General features: G+C 28.6%; 5 protein-coding genes across 5 annotated transcripts; 4 read left to right on the top strand and 1 right to left on the bottom strand.

Moving 5' to 3' along the window:
• Positions 1-2,091: 2,091 nt before the first annotated feature.
• Positions 2,092-2,580, top strand: LOC113858511 (pathogenesis-related protein 1-like). The gene has a single exon (XM_027491193.1). It carries the CDS (start codon positions 2,092-2,094, stop codon positions 2,578-2,580), a length of 489 nt encoding a protein of 162 aa, XP_027346994.1.
• A 3,814-nt stretch (positions 2,581-6,394) lies between these two features.
• On the top strand, positions 6,395-6,868 carry LOC113859926 (basic form of pathogenesis-related protein 1-like). The gene has a single exon (XM_027492584.1). The coding sequence runs from the start codon at positions 6,395-6,397 to the stop codon at positions 6,866-6,868; it is 474 nt and encodes a 157-aa protein (XP_027348385.1).
• Positions 6,869-8,543: 1,675 nt separating this feature from the next.
• Positions 8,544-11,011, bottom strand: LOC113858615 (pentatricopeptide repeat-containing protein At3g04130, mitochondrial). The gene has a single exon (XM_027491327.1). It carries the CDS (start codon positions 10,558-10,560, stop codon positions 9,058-9,060), a length of 1,503 nt encoding a protein of 500 aa, XP_027347128.1. The 5' UTR covers positions 10,561-11,011; the 3' UTR covers positions 8,544-9,057.
• A 1,571-nt stretch (positions 11,012-12,582) lies between these two features.
• On the top strand, positions 12,583-16,305 carry LOC113858585 (ribulose-phosphate 3-epimerase, cytoplasmic isoform-like). Its single transcript, XM_027491285.1, has 8 exons — positions 12,583-12,846; positions 12,940-12,944; positions 14,406-14,468; positions 14,576-14,682; positions 14,795-14,892; positions 15,069-15,161; positions 15,270-15,311; positions 15,618-16,305. The coding sequence occupies exons 1-8, from the start codon at positions 12,730-12,732 to the stop codon at positions 15,771-15,773; spliced, it is 681 nt and encodes a 226-aa protein (XP_027347086.1). The 5' UTR covers positions 12,583-12,729; the 3' UTR covers positions 15,774-16,305.
• A 4,172-nt stretch (positions 16,306-20,477) lies between these two features.
• LOC113859925 (probably inactive leucine-rich repeat receptor-like protein kinase At5g48380) lies at positions 20,478-22,367 on the top strand. Its single transcript, XM_027492583.1, has 2 exons — positions 20,478-20,848; positions 21,432-22,367. Exons 1-2 carry the CDS (start codon positions 20,708-20,710, stop codon positions 22,365-22,367), a joined length of 1,077 nt encoding a protein of 358 aa, XP_027348384.1. The 5' UTR covers positions 20,478-20,707.
• The last annotated feature ends 190 nt before the right edge of the window (positions 22,368-22,557 follow it).

Below are 22,557 nucleotides of genomic sequence, written 5' to 3'. Positions count from 1 at the left end.
ATTCAACTTTACATGCTGTAATAAATATTCTAATATAAAACATGTGATTAAAATTAATATGACCATACATTTAAATGCATTTAATAGTTCAAACTTTTAGATTTTATTTTACTAAAATATAAAACAAATGCTTAATTATCTATACTGGCTGTCTATTTGGTTTGGAGCCGTTCCCTATATTTTACAAATGCAGGACCGCAGGTAGACTTTAACTAACACGCCACCAACTTATTTAATTGATAGATTATATTCCTTAAATGCTTAAGAAATTAATTTTTAACTAAAAGATATATATAAAAATGTTTTCAATAATTATATATATATATATATATATATATATATGAAAATTAAATCGTTACAGTGCTTTACTTATAAACTAAAATATTAGCTTCTACCAAAAAAAAAAAAAAACACTATAAAATAATACGGCATCAGTGTTTCCATAATTTAAATGAATGCATTATAATTATCATGTCCTCCAATTTATTTTGAAACGCTATATTCTTCTCAGTTTGAGAGATTATTATACATTATATTTTTATTTATTTTAATATGAACAATTTTTTTAAAAGATAATATTTTTTCTTTGTGCGTTTCTTAAAAAATATCAATAGTTACTTTTAAATGAAACTAAAACAAACAAGTAATTTTTTTTTACTTTGTTTACAATAATAGGAAATAAAAGAATATAAAATATGTAGAAATCTCTACATATAAGTAAATGCGTGTGTACTTATATATTATATGCGACAAATATTTAATATAATACAAAATAACAAATATTATTATTAGTAAATACTCTGTTTATGATTTATAATATATTTGATAAATTTCTGATTTCTATATTAGTATAATTTAATTAGAACAAGTTGTCACTGAAAAAAACAAAACAGGTAATCATCACAAATTTAATATTTAAGAGTATATAACAAATAAATACTAAAAGTTATTATTTTTGTAATCATTTTGAACAAATTTAATTTATAAACGTATTTTAGAATAATAAATTTAAATATATAATAATATAAAAAATAATTTTTATTCAAAATATTTATAATAAATTGATTACATTATTTTTTATTCAAATTAATAAACCAAAATATCAATTTTTAATCAAAATAAATAGTGTAATAAGCCAGATTTTTTATATCTTGACAAGTTAATCTAAATAAACTTTTAATTACACTTTTATTTTGTGCATGTAGTTATAGTGAATGAAGTTTTAATTACTACAAATAACTAAATAAAAATAATAAAACCGTAAATTTTATAAAATTTACAAGAACTTTTATATACAATAAATCAATTTAGTCTAGAACTGATCATAGGATCTTTTATAGCACATGTACAAATATGATATAAAAATTATACAAGAGGAAAAGTAATTATACTCAGTATTTTATAAATGACATTATTGATTAGATAAATTATTATTAACATAATTGAAATATTTCAAAATAAGAAATAATATTACTTGCATTTCACGTTAATTAATAATGTATTACAATATTACGAGTTACATCATTAAAAGATTTAATAAATTTGATCTTAGACGGAAAATAGATAAATTACATTAAAAATATTTTATATAAAATATTTAATGAACAAGCTCAATATAGTTACTGAGAAATAATTTTTTCATCATAATCTTACTAAGACAATTAATTGATAATTCATGTTATTAATTTGACTGAAAAATCTACGTACTTTTTTGATAGGTACTCGCGATTAATATTTTTATGATAAATCATTTAATATAAATTAATAAAACTTTAATATTTTAACATATATATTTCTATATTTTAAACAGTTTTTAATATTTTTTAATTAATTTTTTAAAATCATGTGATTTGAATGAATTAATAACATTAAATGATATTTTTTTTATGTATAAGTATTATTTATTAATTTTATTATATTAAACACATTAAAATTCGCTTTAACCTTAAATACATCCAGTGTCCTCTGTAACTTCACCTAACATTATTCTAACAACAAAACTCAAAGTAAAACTCCCTATAAATATCATGCAAGAGCTTCCAATTTTTCCCATCAAACCCCAACAATCATCATCACCCTTCAGAAACCAAAATGGGGACATACAAAGTTTCATTTTCTGTTCTGTGTTTCTTGGTCTTAGCCATCATATCTCATCATGTTGCTCATGCCCAAGATTCACAAAAAGACTATGTGAGTGCCCATAACGATGCAAGGTCAGAGGTGGGTGTTCAAGGTTTGTCTTGGAATGACACTGTAGCTCAGTACGCACAAAATTATGCTAATAAACGTAAAAGTGATTGCCAACTCATCCACTCAAATGGACCTTATGGGGAGAACCTAGCAGGAAGCACAGGTGACGTAAGTGGTGTTGATGCAGTGAAACTGTGGGTTGATGAGAAATCATACTATGATTACGAATCTAATTCTTGTGTTGGTGGAGAGTGTGGGCACTATACACAGGTGGTTTGGAGAAATTCAATCCACCTTGGATGTGCCAAAGTACGTTGTGATAATGGTGGCACATTTGTTATTTGCAACTATGATCCCCGTGGCAACTATATTGGGGAAAGACCTTATTAAGTGTTTCCTGGGTATCAGTTGTGTCTAGCTTATGTTTCCATGGAATGATGTTAAGATTAAACGGTGTGAGAAGAAGAATAAATAGAAATGAGGCTATGAGTTATGACGTTCATCTTGTTTCTCAAATGGAGGTATATGCAAGTTTGTGTTTTATCTCCACTTTCTCTTTCTCCTTGTGAAGTCAATGAAGCCACGATGCTAAATAAAACGGTGGCTTCTACACGTTTTATCTCATTAGATTATGAGCTATGATTATATATATATAATTTATGATTAATAAATAAGTAAGATGTTTGATTGCAGGATAATAATAATTATTGATTATATATATTGAGACACAGTAATTTATTGATAGCATAATTCGTACACTAAAACAATTCATAAATTATAATAATTAAAGATAAATTTAAAAATTTTGTTAACTTTAGTTTTTAGAACTGAATTTAAGCATCAATAAATAAAAAAATTTAAGATAAAAATACATAATTATTATATTAAAATTATAATAAATATTTTTTTAATAAAATTTTACTATTATTAGTTGTTTATTTTTAACTAAGGTTAACAAAACTTTAAATTTAATATTAGATAATAAAACAATAGAAATAGGAAGCACATAATTATATGTTTTTTAAAATAAAAAGTCAAATTAACTTGCATAATAATGAATTAAATATAAATAAACAAAAATAATTTGGTCAATGTTTACCATTAAAACTTTATAAAATCTCAAAGAATTAAAAAAATCCATTTTAAGAAATCGAATCTTCAATGAAATTTATAATAAGTTGAATTCAAATATACTATATGTGTTTCTTAACTAAATAATATATATATATATATATAATAATAATAATTATTATAAAAATTAATAATTTTTATTGACGTTATAATACACGACTAAATAATATTCTTGTAATTGAATTTATTTATAATTTATTTACATCATTATAAGCTTAATTATATTTTTTATTTATGTACTTTAATGTATATAAGATTTTGCTCTTTTTAATTTTAATGGTAGATTTATTGCCGGTTTTCAGAAGGCCCTAGAGTGTTGCTCGTCCTTAGCTACTGAGCTATGAGGTCTTCAGTTATCTTCAAGAAGATCTAACTAATTTGAATTGATTGTGATTCTAATGAGGCTTTCTCTTTAATTGTGAATCCTCAAAGTTGCAATTACTCTTTTTTTTTTTTTATGTTATTAGTGAAATTAGAAGAATGAGGCTATCTCTTTAGTTGTGAACCCTCAAAGTTGTAATCACTCTTTTTTTTTTTTTTTTTATGTTATTAGTGAAATTAGAAAGATCCTGAAAAAGATTAGATTTATTAAGTTTAATCATATTTTGAGACAGGCCAATCAAGGTATGGTTTAGATGGCTAAAATTAGTCCAGAGTATGGTTTAGAGTCCCTTGATTTTGAGGAACCTCCCCTTTCCTTAGTTTCCTTCTTAAAGATAGACTCTTGGTATTGGGTCTCTTAGATTTGTAATCTAGTTTGTATTTGTTTGGCCCTTTGGGCCCCGTTTAAATAGCAAAACAGAATGTTCAAATTAAGTCTTCCACCCTAAAAATATTTTTATTATATTATATTATAGTTAAATTTATATACTTTTATTTGTATAAATTAATAAAATGTCATTATTTTTGTTATATTTTATTAATTATTAGATAAAATTTTAGGATGTAAAGCTTAATTGGAGTATTTTAATTTTTTTTTTAAAATTAAACATGAAAAATTAAATTAGAAAGACCAAACTTGTATAAATGTTAATATGCAATGACAAAAAATGTAATTAAAACTAGAGTCCAATATCACACATTTAAAAAGTTAGAAGGATTGAATATGAGTAATTAAAAATTAAAAGAATAAAATCCCTGTATGAAAATTTAAAAGGATTAAATGTGAACAATTAATTTTAAGGGAAAAAAAAAGATCACATTAAAAATTTAAAGAACCAAATTTTCATGTATACAAATTTAAAAAGATTAAATATGAACAACTAATACTAAGGGGAAAAAGATTACATCTTTAAAAAATTAAGTAATTAAACGTATGTTTATTTTTTTAAAATAATTTTGTGCTTTTAAAATTTATGTATGAGTAAACCTTTATGACTTACTGTATATCTAAACATATAGCAGAAGATGTTTTTTAATGTCCGAAGCTCAAGCCCATAAAAATTTTGATATTATAGCACTTCAATAAAAAAATTAATAGCTAAGATTCTTTTTAAATAAAAATATAGAATTTAAGGTTTAATTTTATCTTCTTATTTAAAATTAGTTTTTAATTGTTTAAAATAAAATAAATTGTTTTTTTTTAAATATTTTCTAAATATGAAATGTGAACATTTATATTTGTTTGAAAGTTAATTTTTAGTAGAAAAGGAAGAGAAAAGAAAGAGTTATAATAGTTATATTTCATTAAGAGTTTTTGGATAAGAAATAAATTATTTATAAACTCTCTATAACCAGATTAATACATGAAATTTTATATTAATTTTCTTTTCTTTTTTATTTTTTTTTAAAAAATATTCTTTACTCTTCTTCCTAATTTCTAAATAAAGCTTTAAAATTAAATACTAAAATAATTGATATGTTTAAGTATAAAAATCAAGAGTACAATTGAGCTTGGTTTTTTTTTTCTTTTCCAAGCAAAGTGTTTGGGTGAGTTTAGGAAGAATTTATAGAACTTTTTTTAAGTTAATTTTTATTCATTTTAATATAATCTTAAGAATGAAATCTTTTAAATTTATTTTAAAAAATTATAATCAAATTTATATAAAAGAATGTATTAAATAATTCATTAATTAAAATGTATTCTGAAAAATTCGCATGTATATATAATTTTTATAATTCATACATTTTTAATTTAGTCTTTATCTTTTATTAAAAAAAATCTGTCTTAACACAGTTACAATGAAGAAGAAAGTTTTAAAAATCAGAGCAGCGCAATATATGCAGTGCAGAAGAAATTCCAATCGAAAGTCAGAAATAGGTGTTTGATCAATTAAGCTTAATAGCTGTACAAGGTGGATTATAATTAAAAATTATTTTCCAATAAGATCCATTCTCATGCAATCGTTTAGTTTTGTACTAATGCATTCGAATTAATCATTTTTTTCCCTTTGAAAATAATCTCTACCATCAATTTCATAATAACATGTTAGGCGTTTTAGTATATAATAAAATTTTCACTACCTAAATTTAACCTTTAGTTAATTCAATACATACAAAACTAATCTTCGCTATTAATTATTTGTTATTTAGTGATATCGTAGCTTTGGTGTGACTAATAAGATGTTAAGTAAGGAAATTGAGAAAATATATTATTAATTTTTTTTATCGTTATTTGATTAGAATGCACAAAATTAGTACTTGATTTGACTGATCTGACATCCTTTAAATGTTTGCCGTCAAATGATCAGAAGTTAATCTATGAGTAACTAGGACTAGGTTCAGATATACAGGCTAAATCTACTACCAAACTCAAGTTACTTTGAAAATCTTGATTTTTAATGAAATTAATACGTAGTTTTTTTTTCCTTGATTTGTTGTGAAATCTATTTAATAACTAGATTTTGATTATTCTCATACAAAATTGGAGACGTAACGTGTTCTCTTCTCTTGAATGTATGTGAATATTAATAATGGTTATTGCATGCTATTACCCCATTTAGAGTCAAAACTTGGATAACCACAAGATTGGAACTATTTTTACTTGAGTAATGGTTTAATTTCAACCATTGCATCTCCCTATTAATAAGGCTCATGAAGTGTGATTTGTGACGCAATTATCTAGCAAGCGAAAATGAGGTTGGTGAGCATTGTGCTAATAACCATATTCTCCACGTGCTGCATTTGCTTGGCACAAGATTCCCCAAAAGATTACATTGACGCGCACAACAAAGCGCGTGCAGAGGTTGGGGTTGGTCCACTGTCATGGAGCAAGACCCTTGAAAGCTATGCTCAAAACTATGCGAACAAGATGGTGAAGGATTGCAATATGGTGCACTCCGGTGGCCCTTATGGGGAGAACCTTGCGGGGAGTTCCGGCGACATTACGGCTCCAGGTGCAGTCAAATTGTGGGTAGAGGAGAAGGCGAATTATGACCCTAACTCCAACTCCTGTGTTAACAACGGTGAGTGCTTGCATTATACGCAAGTCGTTTGGAACGAGACCTTCGATCTTGGCTGTGGTAAGGCAAAGTGTGACAATGGTTGGACGTATGTCGTTTGCAGTTACGACCCTCCCGGCAATTTTGTTGGCCAAAAACCTTATTAATTTTAACTCTTTTTATTATTATTTTACTTTATGTTGGGTGTGGGATCTAGATTCTAGAACCCAGATTGTCCACGTAATTTTCTTCCATTGGTGATTGATTAAAGATTAAAGTGTAATATTATGTATATATATGGTATGCCATTTGTATTATAGGCATTGCTGTGATAACCTCATCATTTAGAGAGTTAAGGTACCTTTTTTAATGTAATTAAATAGAGAGTTAATATTTATTTTTATATGTTCTTGTGTTTTAATTCTTGCAAATAATTTAAACTTTTAATACTTATAATTAATTTTTTGTCAAAGTTGACCAAGACGTTGTTGTTGTTCTTTAAGTGCACAACACAATTTTTGTATGGTCCATTGTAGGTGTTATCTCTTCACTTCACATTCAGGGGTTGGAATGATTAAAACCAAGGCAATGGAATGATAAATAGAGTAACAAGAACAAGTAGAGAATGATGAAGTCATGCCCCAGATAGCATGCCAAAATCTTGAAATTAAGCTTTGAGTAATACCCAATCATGCAATAAGATTTCCTATATAATTATACTTTAGGTTTTTGGGTGGCTTGGGAGGTGCTAGGAAGGTGTTGAAAAAATGATTAGAAGAAAACTTGTGCCTATTCATTATCAGGTGCATGTAGAATGATTCTCTTCCTCCCCCCTCTCTCTTAAAGGAATTGAGTTCAGAAAATAGAAAACTCTTACATCGGATTAAAGCTTGTTTGTGTTAAGGACATTGCTCTTGTACCTATCAAATTTGGAGGGTTTTAATATCCGAGGAATAATATGATTTGTCTCTCTTAAGTTATTAATATAAAGTAATTATTTAAATTTTTAATTAATAACTTTTTACATTTTAAATTTTTTATTAAATTTTATAATATAGTTCTTTAATATATTTTCCTACTTCAATTGTGACCTTATCTACCTCTGTAGAATCCTTCATAGAGTGGAACTGTTTTGAGAGAAGGTTCTTCTTTGCTCTTAACACGTGTGGCTTTTCCATCATCCACAGGAGAAGAAATTAATTACTACTTACATCATTAACCACAAATCACCATGCTGCAAAACAACTATCAACTGCCATAAATGACAAAATTTGATTGAGGACTAATTGCAAAATCTTAAAAAAACTAACAATTACATGGCATCACTAATACACTTGACACTAATATATTTAACCACATAGAGAAAGTATCTTAACCCCTTATTGTAAGAGTAGCTGAGAAATACCTTGTCTTAATATTTACTACTTTTGATTCGATCATGGGAAAAGGTTAAAAATCTTTGTCATTAATGCTCTTTAAACTTCGTCTCTCAATCATGCGTATTGTTGAAGTTTGTAACTTCGATTACGAAAATTGAAAAATAATCATAACTTTTAGTGTATAATTTGATGATAATGGGATGAAATGGATGGATTACGGTCCACTTTAAGTAAACTTTTAGAGAAGTTTTTACCAAAAGAATAAATAAATTTTAGTTAAAAATAACGTTTTAAATTTTAAAGAAGTAAAATGAAAAAAATTAAAAAAATAAGTTATTTTTAACATATAAAAAATTATTCATTTTTTAGACCAATATAAAAAAGAACGGAACAATGATTAATAAGATAAATAATTATAACATAATAGTTTGATCATCAAATACATTACATAAGAAGTTTTAGGGGTTTAAGGGATGTGCGTGTGAATAGGTGTCTTTAACCCCAAGGAAATTTGTTGGAAAAAGGCAATTTCTTAATTTCATTTACAAACTATCCATATTTTATTTGTTAATAATAACAAAGTGAAAGAATTTGCAGAACCCCTTTTTAAGCAAATGAAGATGGGATCATTTTATTTTTTGATCGGAAAAGGAAAGAAATTCAATGCTTGGCCTTGACTTGAGCTGCCTTACTTATCTGCATTCTTAGCCGGTCTCCTTTTCCCCTCCACCGATATTTATATGCCGAAAAAATTGTACAGAACTGATCTCTCTTACTTGTGTGATTGTATGGTACATGCTCATAGATAGATCTCAAAATCTTGCATTAATCAAAGGTAGCAACTAGAAAGCTCCACATATAAGCGCTTGAGTATTTTCAAGCAGTGCCATTTGATTTGAAACTATGAAAGGGGAAAGGCATTGAAATATTTAGAAGGGTGTAATAGGCGTGGGCGCACAAATACGAGACTAATGCATTTACAGTTTCTTCATAAGACCCTCAATTTTCTCAGTAGCTTGATACATACATTTTTGCTTGACTGCATCCAACAGCAGACGACAAGTTCTGTATCTAGGTAATATACCTTGATCAATCATCTCCTCAAACAAAGAGAATGCCCACTCGCATCTACCTGCTCTACATAGTCCATGAATGAGCAGTGTATAGGTTGAAAGATCAAGACCAAGATGGTGTTTATTGATCATGTCATTTAATATGTTACTCAACAAACTATCTATTTTTCCAGTCCTAAAGCATGCCTTGATCAAGGGGTGGTATGTCTGAACATCAGGCTTACAAATGCCAGAATTCTCCATCTCCTTCAATATTTCAAAAGATTTGTTTTCTTGGGCATAATGACAAAATATAGAAATCATCGAATTATAGGTGGACGTATTTGGGACAACACCAGCCTCAGGCATTGCTACTTTGAACACATAGGTAGCCTTATCTACTCTGCTTGCTCTCCCCAACATGTAGATGTATGAATTGTAGAAAAGTGTATCAGGCCTACATCCAGCAGACTTCATTCTCTCAACTACTTCCAAAGCTTCCTCAAATTTTTCTGCCTTTGCCAGCGCACACATGATAGTAGTATAAGTGACGACATTAGGGGAGCAACCTTGAGCCTGCATTTCATCAAGAATCTCATACATCCTGCTAAAATTCTCTTCTTGACAGTAACATTGAATGATGGTAGAATAACTTATAACACAAGGGCGACAACCATATCCTTTCATCTCCTGGATTGTCCAATGTGCCTCTTCTACACGACCAACTTTGCACCATCCATGAATGAATATATTGAACGTGTGGGCATTTGGAGCAATGTGATGCTTCAGCTCCAAGAAAATTTCGCGAGCTTGCTCCACAAACTTCTCTTTGCACAGGGCATCAAGCAACAAGTTCATGGATTCCGTGTTCTTCTCCAACCCAAGAGTTTGCAAGTCATCAAATAACCTCACAGCATCTTCCCACTGCCCTGCCCCAACAAACCTTCTCATTACCTTAGCAACAGTATTGAGAGTGACGAGACTGCCCTCACGCATTTCTTCCAAGAAATCTCTCAACTTTTCCATAACCTTCATTCTACCCAGTATGTCTACCATCATATCATACGATTCTGGCAAATGTTTGAAGCTAGAACGCGAACCTGCCCACTTAAATACCCCTAGTGCAGACTTCCAATCATCCTTGTATCGACGGAGCAACACGTGAACAAGGTTTTGGGAAAGGGGTATGGCTTCACAAGCTTGATCATTGCATAGGGAATGAAGGATTTGTTCCTCACTGATTCCTTTTCCAATTTTCGCAGCGAGAAAATCCACATATCTAGTAAGGTCTTCTTGAGGTTGTTCTTTATGGGAAAAGTATCTAGTTCCTAGAGTGTAACAAAAAGCTAAAGAAGAACACAGATTTGTAGAGGCACCACATATGTAAGAGGAATCACGAAGAACAATGCGATACAATATGGAGTGCATGGGGGTGGTTTTTTAAGAAATTCAAAAACATCCAATTAGGAACCTAATTGCGCTTCACAATATAATCAGATAGAAAATTAGGTTTCAGTGAACATTAGTACAGCTTTTCCATCATTTTGGGAGCATGAATGAAACAAAATTAAAAACTGTTGCAGCAATCATTCCCAACAAGAAGCAAAATACAGATATGCAAGCCGAAAGGATATATGAGTTGAGAATAGGCAAAAATAACAGAGCAACTATGGTTTATTCGAATCCAAAAGCATCACCCAAAGCACATAACAAAAGCATTCAAAGTTAAACAAGGATAGAGACTTGCCACCAAAATGGGTCTCTGAACCTCCTTCCACCGCTTTGGGATAAGTTGAATGGGTAAGGGCTTGCAGTGGCAGGGCCTGGTTCGTCACCCTCACAAATCGTAGCACTAATTAGGTCCAATTTCGAAAGCGTCTGCAACAAAATCAATTAAACAAAACCAAAATTTATTCTAAACCCAACCATTTTTTTAAAAATTAAATAATTTAAATCGGTTTGGTTTATTTTATGCAAATGATTAAAAATCAGTTTTCAAACTATTTTTTTTACATGGAAAATTTAATTTTAAATAAATCTAAATCTATTTTTAAACCCCAATTACCTCCAGGGACTCTGAATTAGCAAATTAGATCTTCAGATAACTATGTGTACAGGATTGTTACTTATTATTTCTCCTTCATTTTATTGTTTAGCATAAAAAAAATTATAAAAGAGAGACACAAATTATTGATATGTTTAATATAATTTATATAATATTTGTTTAAATGATATTTTTAAAAGAGTATTTTTTACAATAAAATTTTCTATTTTTTATATGTTATTCTAATTTTTATTACTAAAATATAGATAAGTTTACTATATGATACATTATTATTACTTTGTTATTAATTAAAATTTCAATTTATTTTATTATTTATTTAAAATATGTTTATTTTTAAAATGAGAATAAAAATTTCAGATTAAATAGTAATGATATTTAAATAATATGATAAATATTTGCATCAAATGAAATGAAAATTTTATTAAAAAATAAAATATCTAAATCACGTTTATTTATGAATTATATAAACGATAATTATTAATTAATAAAACTATACAATTATCACATTCTTAATAAAATAATTTATTTTCAAAGAGAAATTTAAAATACTGTAGTCTTGTTCCATGACAGAAATATAGAATCAATAACTTTTATAATATTATGTCTGAAAACATTTCAAAAGAAAATCAATTCACATAATAAGACGGTCAATGGAGTAGGATTTGTTTATACATAAAATATAACTAACATTTTCATGTTTATCAATTCATTTAATTATATTATTATATATATTATTTTTATTTTATCATATGTGAATATTTTCTACGTATTAATATATTGTAATTTTAATTGATATAAAAAATAAATTTTTATGACAAATAAAAATATTTTTTTTAGTTTTTACTTAATTTTTATTTAATTTTTTTAATTATTTAATATTTTAATTATGATAATAAATTTAAAATTTTTAAATAAAATATAACTAATAATAATTTGTATTTGATGATTTTATGTAATATTTTATTTGTTATTAAATATTATAATAATAATTATTTTATTGACGTACTCAATATTTTTACATCATAATAAATAAATAAATAAATTATAATATTTAAATTAAGTTACTGTTATATTTATTTTATATATATAATTTATTTTAAAATTTAAATAATTTTTTATTTTTTAATTATTTTTAAATTAAATTAATTAATAAAAAATATAAATATGTTGATACAAATTTATAAATATATTTACTAATTATAAAAGTATAAAGTACGAGAAAAAAATTATAAAATTAAAAATAAAAAACAAAATCATATAATTTGAAATAAATTAGAATTAATGATTAAAAATATATTAAAATAAAGGGTTAAAAATAAATTATTTAATTTTTGTTAAGTCATAATTGACGACCTAAAAAGTAAAAGTCAGAGCAGTAATGAAGTAGAGATACCAACCAGTAAGGACGACGAGACTCGAATTGCGAATAAGAGAATAAGCTGTTTTGTTTTGCGTTACTCCGTCACCCCTCGCCACCAACCCCCGAACCCAAACGAGGACTTGTTTTTTGAAGTTGAAGGCAAAAGAAAGCGATGGAAGTGAAACCCAAAATCGCTCCTTCGATGCTCTCATCGGATTTCGCCAATTTGGCTTCGGAGGCTCATCGCATGCTCAAGTGCGGCGCCGATTGGCTCCACATGGACATCATGGTATTTTTCATTCTTCTTCTCCCTATTTCTAAAATGTTACTGTTATCAATCAATTGAATTTTCTGATCTCTCTCTTTTTTTGTTCATTTGCAGGACGGGTGAGGAGTCTATTCGTTTGTTTATCCTATTGACTGGGTTCTAAGTTGATGTTCTCGTTATTCCCTTGTGCTTTTCTTGTTTTGAGGTCCAGCATGTATAGTATAATGGATTTTAGTGTTTTTTTCCCTTGCCTTTAGATGTAAATAGTTTTGGTTAACTGTGAATAGTATACTCTTTAGTTTCTTCAAAGTAATTATTCTTGCATATTAGTTTTATCGGATAAAAATTCTTGTTCAATGGTGATTGATCTCGTTGTGTGTGTTCGGATATTGTATAGTTATTATTCTTGAATAAAGGAGTTATAGGAATGTACTCTCTCTTATTGGCTGAAATTTATGAAATCTACAGAAGTGTAAGTGATAATCATTGAATTAAGAGTGAGATCAACATGATTTTTGTGTTTTTCAATAAATTTTAGCCAATAATAAAGATTGTATTTGAAAGAGTGTTGCTAGCTGCTTTCAAAATCATGTTTGTCATTAAGGCTGTTCTATCGGCAGATAGAGGATGTGAGTCTTCAGTCATGTTCAATAACAACAATAACCGGATCAAAGCAACCTCGTGTTCTCAGTCTAGGTTCTCTGGTTCTGCTAGGGTATTCATTTCTAATCTCTTCTACATTGTCTACTATAAATTTCCCCAATATCAACTACTTGTATAGCATGGTGTTGTAGGTTTTGGTTTTTCACTGTTATTGCTTTCTTAGCTGCCCCAATTTTCATCACAGCTTTCACCGATACTGCATTAGTGTGACTGAGGCCATATTTTTTTCCCACCTCATCCTGGTGTTTATGGTATTTTTAATGCATCCAGCTAAGTATTTGATCTATGCCACATTCCTCTGTTCATATTTGCTTGTATATAGTAACTGTTTATGGCTGGTAATCATATAAACATGCAGGAATCCCTAAACTCTTCAATCCTAAGGCTACTTTCTGATGACGGATTTCTGGTTGAATCATAATTTTGTACCTGTCATCTAATTCATTGTTTTTGAAATAAATAAATTATTTTGTACTGCATCGACAATGACATTAGGCAGAATGCCTTTATTATAAGTGACATGGAATGGGGCTGCAATTTGGGCAATTAACTATGCATGTATCAAGTTGGACGATCATCTAATGGAAGGAAAATAAGAGAAACCCCATCAGAGCTTGGCAATATTTATCTCTCAAACTTCTGCTTGCATAGATGTGAAGCATAAAGCTAAAGGTTAAAGCTTGTGTTTGGGTGCTAGTACTGTCCAGCATTAACAATCTATGTCATAATAATGGGAAGGGTATTTTGTTCATGAGTTCATCAACTTTACTTGGTCTTGCTATGGATGACTTAGAGTCGCATCATGGTGCTTAATTTTGTCTATTGTTAAACTTCACTACCTCTGTGTGTATGTGTGTGTTTGGCCATTAAATTACTGAACACGTTTCCTTTCCCCCCTTTCCCTCTATTTTGTGCAGGCATTTTGTCCCCAATTTAACTATTGGCGCTCCAGTCATTGAAAGTTTGAGAAAACACACAAAGTAACAAACTTCCTTTTTCACTGATCTAGACGATTTTATGCAGAATTTGTTTTTCCTATTTGCATGATCTATGGTGCATATTAGTCATAAATCATTAAACCTTGCAGGGCATATCTGGATTGTCACCTTATGGTTACAAATCCTCTTGATTATGTTGAACCTTTGGCAAAAGCTGGTGCTTCTGGTTTTACATTTCATATAGAGACATCAAAAAGTTGGTCCTTATACTTCTTTCTTTTGGTTTGCCTTGCTCATATACTGTTTCTTCTGTCTACTTTATATAATATTTCATTTTCAGCCTTCTTAAAAATGGTTTTTGTGAATAGATGATTGGAAAGAACTTATCCACAGAATTAAGTCACAGGGCATGACGCCTGGTGTAGCATTAAAGCCTGGGACACCCATAGGCGAGGTTTATCCTTTGGTATGCATTTCCCCCTCTGTTTCTCATGTGATCATACCTGCATAGCTGGATTTTTTTAACTTGTGGCTATTGTAAGTTTCTGTGTGTAGACTAGAGAACAGATACAATATCTCTGGCTGGAAGCTAAGTCTTAAGAGGGTTTTGTGTTTCTTTTGTCTTTTTATGTGTTTTCACAGGTAGAAGCTGAAAATCCTGTGGAATTGGTTCTTGTAATGACTGTAGAACCTGGATTTGGAGGACAAAAATTTATGCCAGAGATGATGGATAAGGTATCATCACTCTTTCTTTTATCATTTGTGGCTGACAACTCTTATCGACTATGCAAGTTGTATCTATTTTTTGGTTAATTTTTCTTTGCATTTGAATTTGCAAATCAGGTAAGCATACTGAGGAAGAAGTATCCATCACTTGACATAGAGGTATCTCAGCTTATTTTCTTGTCTGTAACTTCTTTCCTCTCAAGTTAGATGCATATTTTCAGAATTTTCTTCATATAGATTATTGTGATTCTTTACTTGATTGATTTTTATGTTCTCACCACTTGTTTAATGACAAAGGCAGCAACAGTTATTTCTCACCATTACTTTCGTTTTGATGTTATATCCAAGTGCTCAATTATTGTATCCATGAAGATTGAAGATATTGAAATGCTTGTGTTATAGCTCATGCACACTGGTAATAATATTGTTTTGCAATGATCAAAACATGCTCAACATCAATTGCAGGTTGATGGTGGTTTGGGGCCTTCAACCATTGACATGGCTGCATCAGCAGGGGCAAACTGCATTGTTGCTGGAAGTTCAGTGTTCGGAGCTCCTGAGCCAGCTCAAGTAATATCCTTACTGAGGAATTCTGTTGAGAAAGCCCAGCAAACATATTGACTTGATACAGTATAGATCCGTCAATACGCTTATTCTGCTAACGTTTTGATAAGTCGAATAAAAGATCAGGTGATTAAATAATGGTTAATACATGTCCAGATCAAGTGTGCACTTGATAAATATTTGTAGGTACGAAAAGGGGATGACGCATGCTGCCATCACCTTACTCCTTTGCCGAAGAACATATAAATATTTTTAAATTTTGAACCACTGTTTTAATTTTTACATGTGTATACAAGAGTGCAACGTATGGTCGTAGTAACTAAGCTTTTACACTTGCACAAAATCATTTCAATAGTTTCTTATTCATCAAGTGACGCTATATGGTTTACTGATAGTATGAAATCAGTAATACCAAAATTGAATCCATAGTAAGTATCATGGTAGACGCTTGTGTGTCAATTCAACGTTTCTTGGTTAAAGTTCATATGTTAGACCCTTTTTCGGTTAAATATATTTGACTAATTATGAAAGTGGATTCTTGCCCCAGTTATGTGCTGTATACATTAATATCAGTTAATTGACAATTTTTCCATACAAGTGTTTGTACTTGTTTCGGATTTGAAGCACCAATTACACTTGTTTTATTAGCACATTTCGGCACAGGTACCATGATATATGTGCATCTCTTGATTAGATGGATGCTTATTTGGGTCCCAAACTTTCTACCCAAAATAGAAAAATTAGTTTCTAAGAGAATAAATTGAAAATTATTTGAAGTTTCCAAATTCATTAAATGTTATTTGACAAAAGTTATATTTAGCTGCTAATTCTGTCCCAGGATTCGTGTTCATGAATGGAGTGATTTTGTAGCATTATCAATTAGTTTTGAATACCTACGATAAATTTTAGGATTTAAAAGATGAAATAAAGATTTTCTTAGAAGAATATTTTTCATTGATTCAGTGAAAAATGCATTATAATGGTGTTGCTTTATACAAGTATTCAGAATCACCCATACAAATTGCCTGAAAGATTGAGGAATAACTAACTTGAGTGAATCAAAATGAATGATTAAATACAAAAAGCTCAATCAAAGATGATTATTAATTTGTAATACCCCCTCAAGTATGTATATCTAAAAGTCCTTCAGCTTGCCAATTAGGCAAAAGAAGGAACAGGATGCCAATGAATAAAGTTGAAGTTAATCTTCTCTCGAATGACATAGCAAGTCAATTTGTATATGTTTTGTGCCCTCATAAAACGTTGGATTCTGAGCTAAGTAAATAGTTGATTGATTGATAGAAATTGAAGCTGTGGGAAAAGTTTGTACATCTGTCGGTAAGTATTACACTATTTTATCATCCTCTTAGTCCTGAAGTAGAAAGATATTTCAAAACAAGAGAAATGACATACGTATTAAATACTTGAATTAAACACAGTGCGACGTTTTAAATCATAACAAAACACACTAAATATTGTAACAAATTTTGTATCCTTGTCAATTGCCATACTTCACATCCAAGAAGTATACATCATAATTTTAAGAACAAATCATATTTTAAAATTATTGCTTTAAATCAAGCTAATTCCAATTTTATATATAAAAAAAACGTAAATAATCAAATTAGCGTTTAAAAAGATGTAATTTCGATTATATATTAGTCATTGAATTATGAAAACTGAGTGCCATATATCTAAATGTGATTTCGTAACTGAAATTAGTCTCCACATTAGTAATTTCAAGTAAATGAAGAAATACACATTTAAGGACTAATTGACCAACTAAATGTATATTCAGGAGCAATATTAATGGGTGCAATTTTTCATAATTCAAGAACTAATGAGTTATAGAGTATACTATTGAGTTAAGAAATAAAAAATATTGTTTCATAGCTCACACTTAGTCATTTTATTAGTGGTGTCAGGATTACAAAAATAATTACCATAAATAAAGAGGATCAGCTCATGAAAAAAATATATTTAGTTATTTAAATAAGATAATAACTATATATAAATTACTCTTTCATTCATACGTTATAAAATCGCAAACTACTATTTTACTTATATTATCTAGTAATCTGTATAATGTTATATTTTAACTTCTAAAAATTAAATATTTTCTCAATGTTTCAATTTTAAAATTGAATTTTTTTAATCCATATAGAGATTGCTAATAATTATATATAAATGATTCTATTATTAATATATTATATAATCGTAAAATTAAATTTTTATCCTATTTGTTAGAAAAAGATAAAAAAAAATTTTTATTGAATATTTTAACACCTTCAAATGGTCCACTTTCATTTTTAATTTCCTTACAATACATTTTAACAAGGTTTTCATTTTTATTTTCTCAAACTAATACTTTTCAAAAAAAATTTCTATTTAGAATTAGGTAGTCTTAATTTTCTCATTATATAAAAAAATATGTAGAAACATGGATCAAAATCCATCAACCTGGATTATTTTAAAACTTATTTTTTTCTTTTAAAAAATAGAACTTAATTATTACATAATTTAGAATAATCATTATTTACAAACTTAGATTTAATTAAAAATGATTTTTTTTCTAAATTTCCCAACATTCTCTAAAAATCTTAATTCACTCTTATAATTTGTTTTTATCTTTTCATAGATTGAGGGGAAAATCAACTACTACAACCACATTAGCTCAAATACTTAGAAGGGCCCTTGAGTTTGTGATAGCTTAATAATCTTATATTATTTAAAATTAAATGTTTTTTTATAAAGTTATTAACGGATAAGATTAAGCAAAGCACTTTATTAATTTAATATTTAATTGAAACACCTAAATTGTCACAACGTGTCGATATCATTTTCTTTTAAATCCTTTTTTTAAATACCTCATTATTTTACATTAAGATATTTAATTTAGATGAGATGTTTTCGTTTTTGCTTTGGGAAATTTTGAGGTGTAATAACTTAATAATCTTGATTTATTTTTAAATTAAATATTTTTTGTAAATGATTATTTTTATAATGGAAAAAACTTAATTTAGGCTAAATGCTTTGTTAATCGCTTAACCTTGTGATAATTTGTGTGAGCTTTTTCTTTAATTAAAATTAAGAAACTCATACTATTTTTTTTAGAGAATTATGTGACTTCAACTTTCTTAATGCAATAAAAGATATGTAGAGATTTAAATGAAGTTTTTTTTTTTTTTCACGTTGTTATAATCTTGCATATTTGATTTAAAGTAACTACTTTAGAGTATATGTGTTAGCAGTGTTTTACATTTTTAAGTAAAATTCTAGCATTTTCTATGCATAAATCGACTCACAAACTGACCTTAATTTTTGTAGATTGTTTCTTTCTAAAATAAAAGAGCTTTTCGATTTTTATAGTTTAATAAAATTTGTAGCGATACCATTTTCAAACAAAAATCTTTTTAAATATTTTTTGTCATCCCAATGTGATCATGATCATGATAGCAATGTTTGAGCACATATATATACTAATAAACTGCATCACATGATTTGAATCCTGTGAAATAGTTACGTTGTGTGATATTGATTCGTTGAAGATTTAAAAACATGATGGTTATTAAATATAATTAGTGAGAAAATATGATTAATGATGATAAATTTTTCTTTGATAAATATATATATATATATATATATATATATATATATATATAAGATGAGAATATTATAAGTGTATTGGATAAAATAAACTTATAAAAGTTTAATTTTAATAAATAATTTTTATAATTCAATTGCATATTTTAAAGGATAAAATTCTATTTTTTTGTTTGTTTTCTATCTAGTTTAATTTAAATCCTATCTGGTCACGCATTTAAATATAGTAGGTGAGTCTAATACTGAATTTTTTTTTACATAAATAAGTACTCAAACAAAAACTTTGATTAAGTACGACAAAGTTACTTACCACTCAAACTAACTTGGTGGATAAAACTCTAATTTTAATTTGTAAACAATAACAATAATATATAAGAAATCACATTTAAATTTTATCATTAAACAAAACAAAATAACCCTTACATTTCAATTACTTGTATATCTAATTTTACACAAAAAAAAATTATAATTCGTAATTAACTATAATTATACACTTTAAGCTAACTTATCAATTAAACTACAAATTATATACTTTTAGTTAATTTTACTAAAATAAACCTAAATTATTTAAGAATTATTATATCTCTACATCCACTTTCTCTTATATCCATTTTCCATTTTTTTCAATAACATCTTTTACTTTCTCTCTCTTCCTTTTTAAAATATTATATTCTTTTTTTTTCTTTCTCAAAATACACCCCATTTTAAATTGTCATGAAAACAATTTTGATTATTTAATAATTCGAAAATTTCTATGTTCCGAGTAAAAAACCGACCACAATGATTGTTGTAGAGTCTTTGATTTGATGCAGGCAACGCGTAGTAAGAGAAAAACAGACAGTATCCAAGAAAAATAAGAGAGTTTTCTTTGCAAGAGCTACTCAATTTGATTTCGTATAATTTTGTATATTATTTAGTTTTAGTTTTTATAAATATATAATGAATATATTAGTTTATATATTTTATTTAAAAAAATTTAATTTTAAATATATTTATAACATGTTTTCTACCAATCATTCATGTTTTTGGAGGATAGAAGGGGTCTAAAGACCCAAAACAAACAAAAACTAGCCCTTGTCAGCCACGTTTGCTTCTCTGTTACTGTCACTGGAATGATTCAAAGTCCTAACTCATCTCATCATAACCGGGACTAATCACTAACAAGTATTTTCAATTTTCCATTGCATAGTGTCTTATTCTCTGACATATTCAACACGCTGCGTTTCAAGCCACGCGATCATTCAAGTAAGGTATTCTCTGTCGAAATTCCAGCTTCATTTAATGGAATTTAGCATAGCTGACAATTTTTTAATGTTAATGTTATGGTGAGCAATGCAGATAACAGGAAGAGGACTCTGGTGGGCTTTTGATTTTCCGTAATTAATTTGATGGAATCTTCTAACCAGTTCCATGAATCATTTAGGCAAGGTCTTATAGTTGGATATCTTTTTTCTGCAACTTTTGTCATAGTCTTTTATATGTCCTATTGTCTACCTTCACAACTTGTCAAGAGGAGGAAAAGCATGACGGTGGAAAATAAGAGAGAGAGACTGAAACATCAGTCGCTACAGCAGGAGTTGAAAGAAAAAACCGAAAAGGTTGTCTATCCCTTTCTATCTCTTTATCCACACATTTTTCTTATTAAATTGGATTGCAAATAGCATATAGAAATGTTAATTTGCTTGTAATTTGATTGAGAAAGCGATGAGCATCACTACTTAATATATAATAATAATATAGATGTTGACTCTAATGTTAAGCAAAAGTTTAAAAAGTTGTAAATGTTCGCCTTGAAGCTTAAGCTATTAGATTTCATTAAAAAATGTTTATGAAATAACTATATTATTGAAAAGACTTTGCTTTCATTATTGATAATCTATCGTGGCATATCCATGCACAGAAACGAAAGAAAGCCAAACTTAGACATCTTAACATTTCTCTGAATTTTACCTTAGTTCAATTATATAATTTATTTAGTGTAAAAGACAATTTAGCTACAATTTTTTGTCATTTTTAATCAAAATTAAACTTTTCCTCACCGAGTTGCGACCACATTAAGTGGCTTTACTGTTATTATAAGTCATAGCAAATACTGATAATGGTGATTTACAGCCGCAGATCACTAAGTTATTGGAAAGATTGACTTCCACATTGAGCTTGGAAGAGCTCCATGATGCTACAGACTGTTTTGCTATAGACAATGTCATTGGAATGGGGAAGATGGGAATAATGTACGAGGGAAGGCTCCCTAATGGTCAATTACTAGCTATTAAGAGACCTTTCTATTCTCAACTGTTTAAGAGGCAGTTCCTTTCAGAAATAATGGTTCTGAGTAAGTACACACACACAAATATAGTGCCCCTGTTTGGCTTCTGCAACGAAGGAAAGGAAAAGATTTTGGTATACCAATACATGTCAAATGGAAGACTTTCCAAGTGGTTGGATCCTTTAGAAAGTGAAGTTGTGAGGTTGAAATGGCCACAAAGGTTCAACATTGCACTTGGGATGGCAAGAGGGTTAGCATGGCTCCATCATTGCTGTGACTTACACATAGTGCATCTTAATCTATGCTCTCAGTGCATATTACTAGATGATAATTTTGAACCCAAAATATCTAATTTTGGAGAAGCCAAATTCATGAATCCCAACACAGAGAATGATGTTGGCATGGTGTTTAAAGTAAGTGATGGGAAGAAGGATGTCTATGACTTCGGAAGTGTTCTTTTTGAGCTTATTACAGGGAAATCATATAATGAACTGTCTCTTTCATCCAGCATTGCTAACCTCTCTGGTAACCCTTCAAATTTTTATGATGCTATTGATAAATCTCTGATTGGGGAAGGATTTGAAAATCAAGTGTGTGCCCTCCTCAAAGTTGCTTGTGAGTGTGTTCAGGCTTTACCAGATCAAAGGCCAACTATGCTTGAAGTTTACAACAATGTGAGCAATATGAGGAAGGGACAACGTGGATCCAGTGATGATTCTGACCCACCCAGAAGATCAGAAATTGTTTCTATTACCAGTAGAGTCGAAATTATCGAGTTATAAAAGATTAGGAAATAGCTACCCTTTGCTACATCAGAAAATAAAGTACTTCTACTTGTATCTTTCTATTACTAACAAAGGTAGTGTTATATTTGTGAAATGAAGACACAAGTGTTGTATATACACGTCTTCGTTGCTAGATTCTAGGTCCTAAGCTTCAGTATCTTTTAACGTATTTAAAATAAAAAAGATC

Source organism: Abrus precatorius, unplaced genomic scaffold (assembly GCF_003935025.1).
Source record: "Abrus precatorius isolate BTA unplaced genomic scaffold, Abrus_2018 Scaffold2, whole genome shotgun sequence".
Lineage (NCBI taxonomy): Eukaryota > Viridiplantae > Streptophyta > Magnoliopsida > Fabales > Fabaceae > Abrus > Abrus precatorius.
The sequence above is the reverse complement of the archived record's forward strand: the minus strand, read 5'-3'. Positions and strand labels throughout refer to the sequence as shown.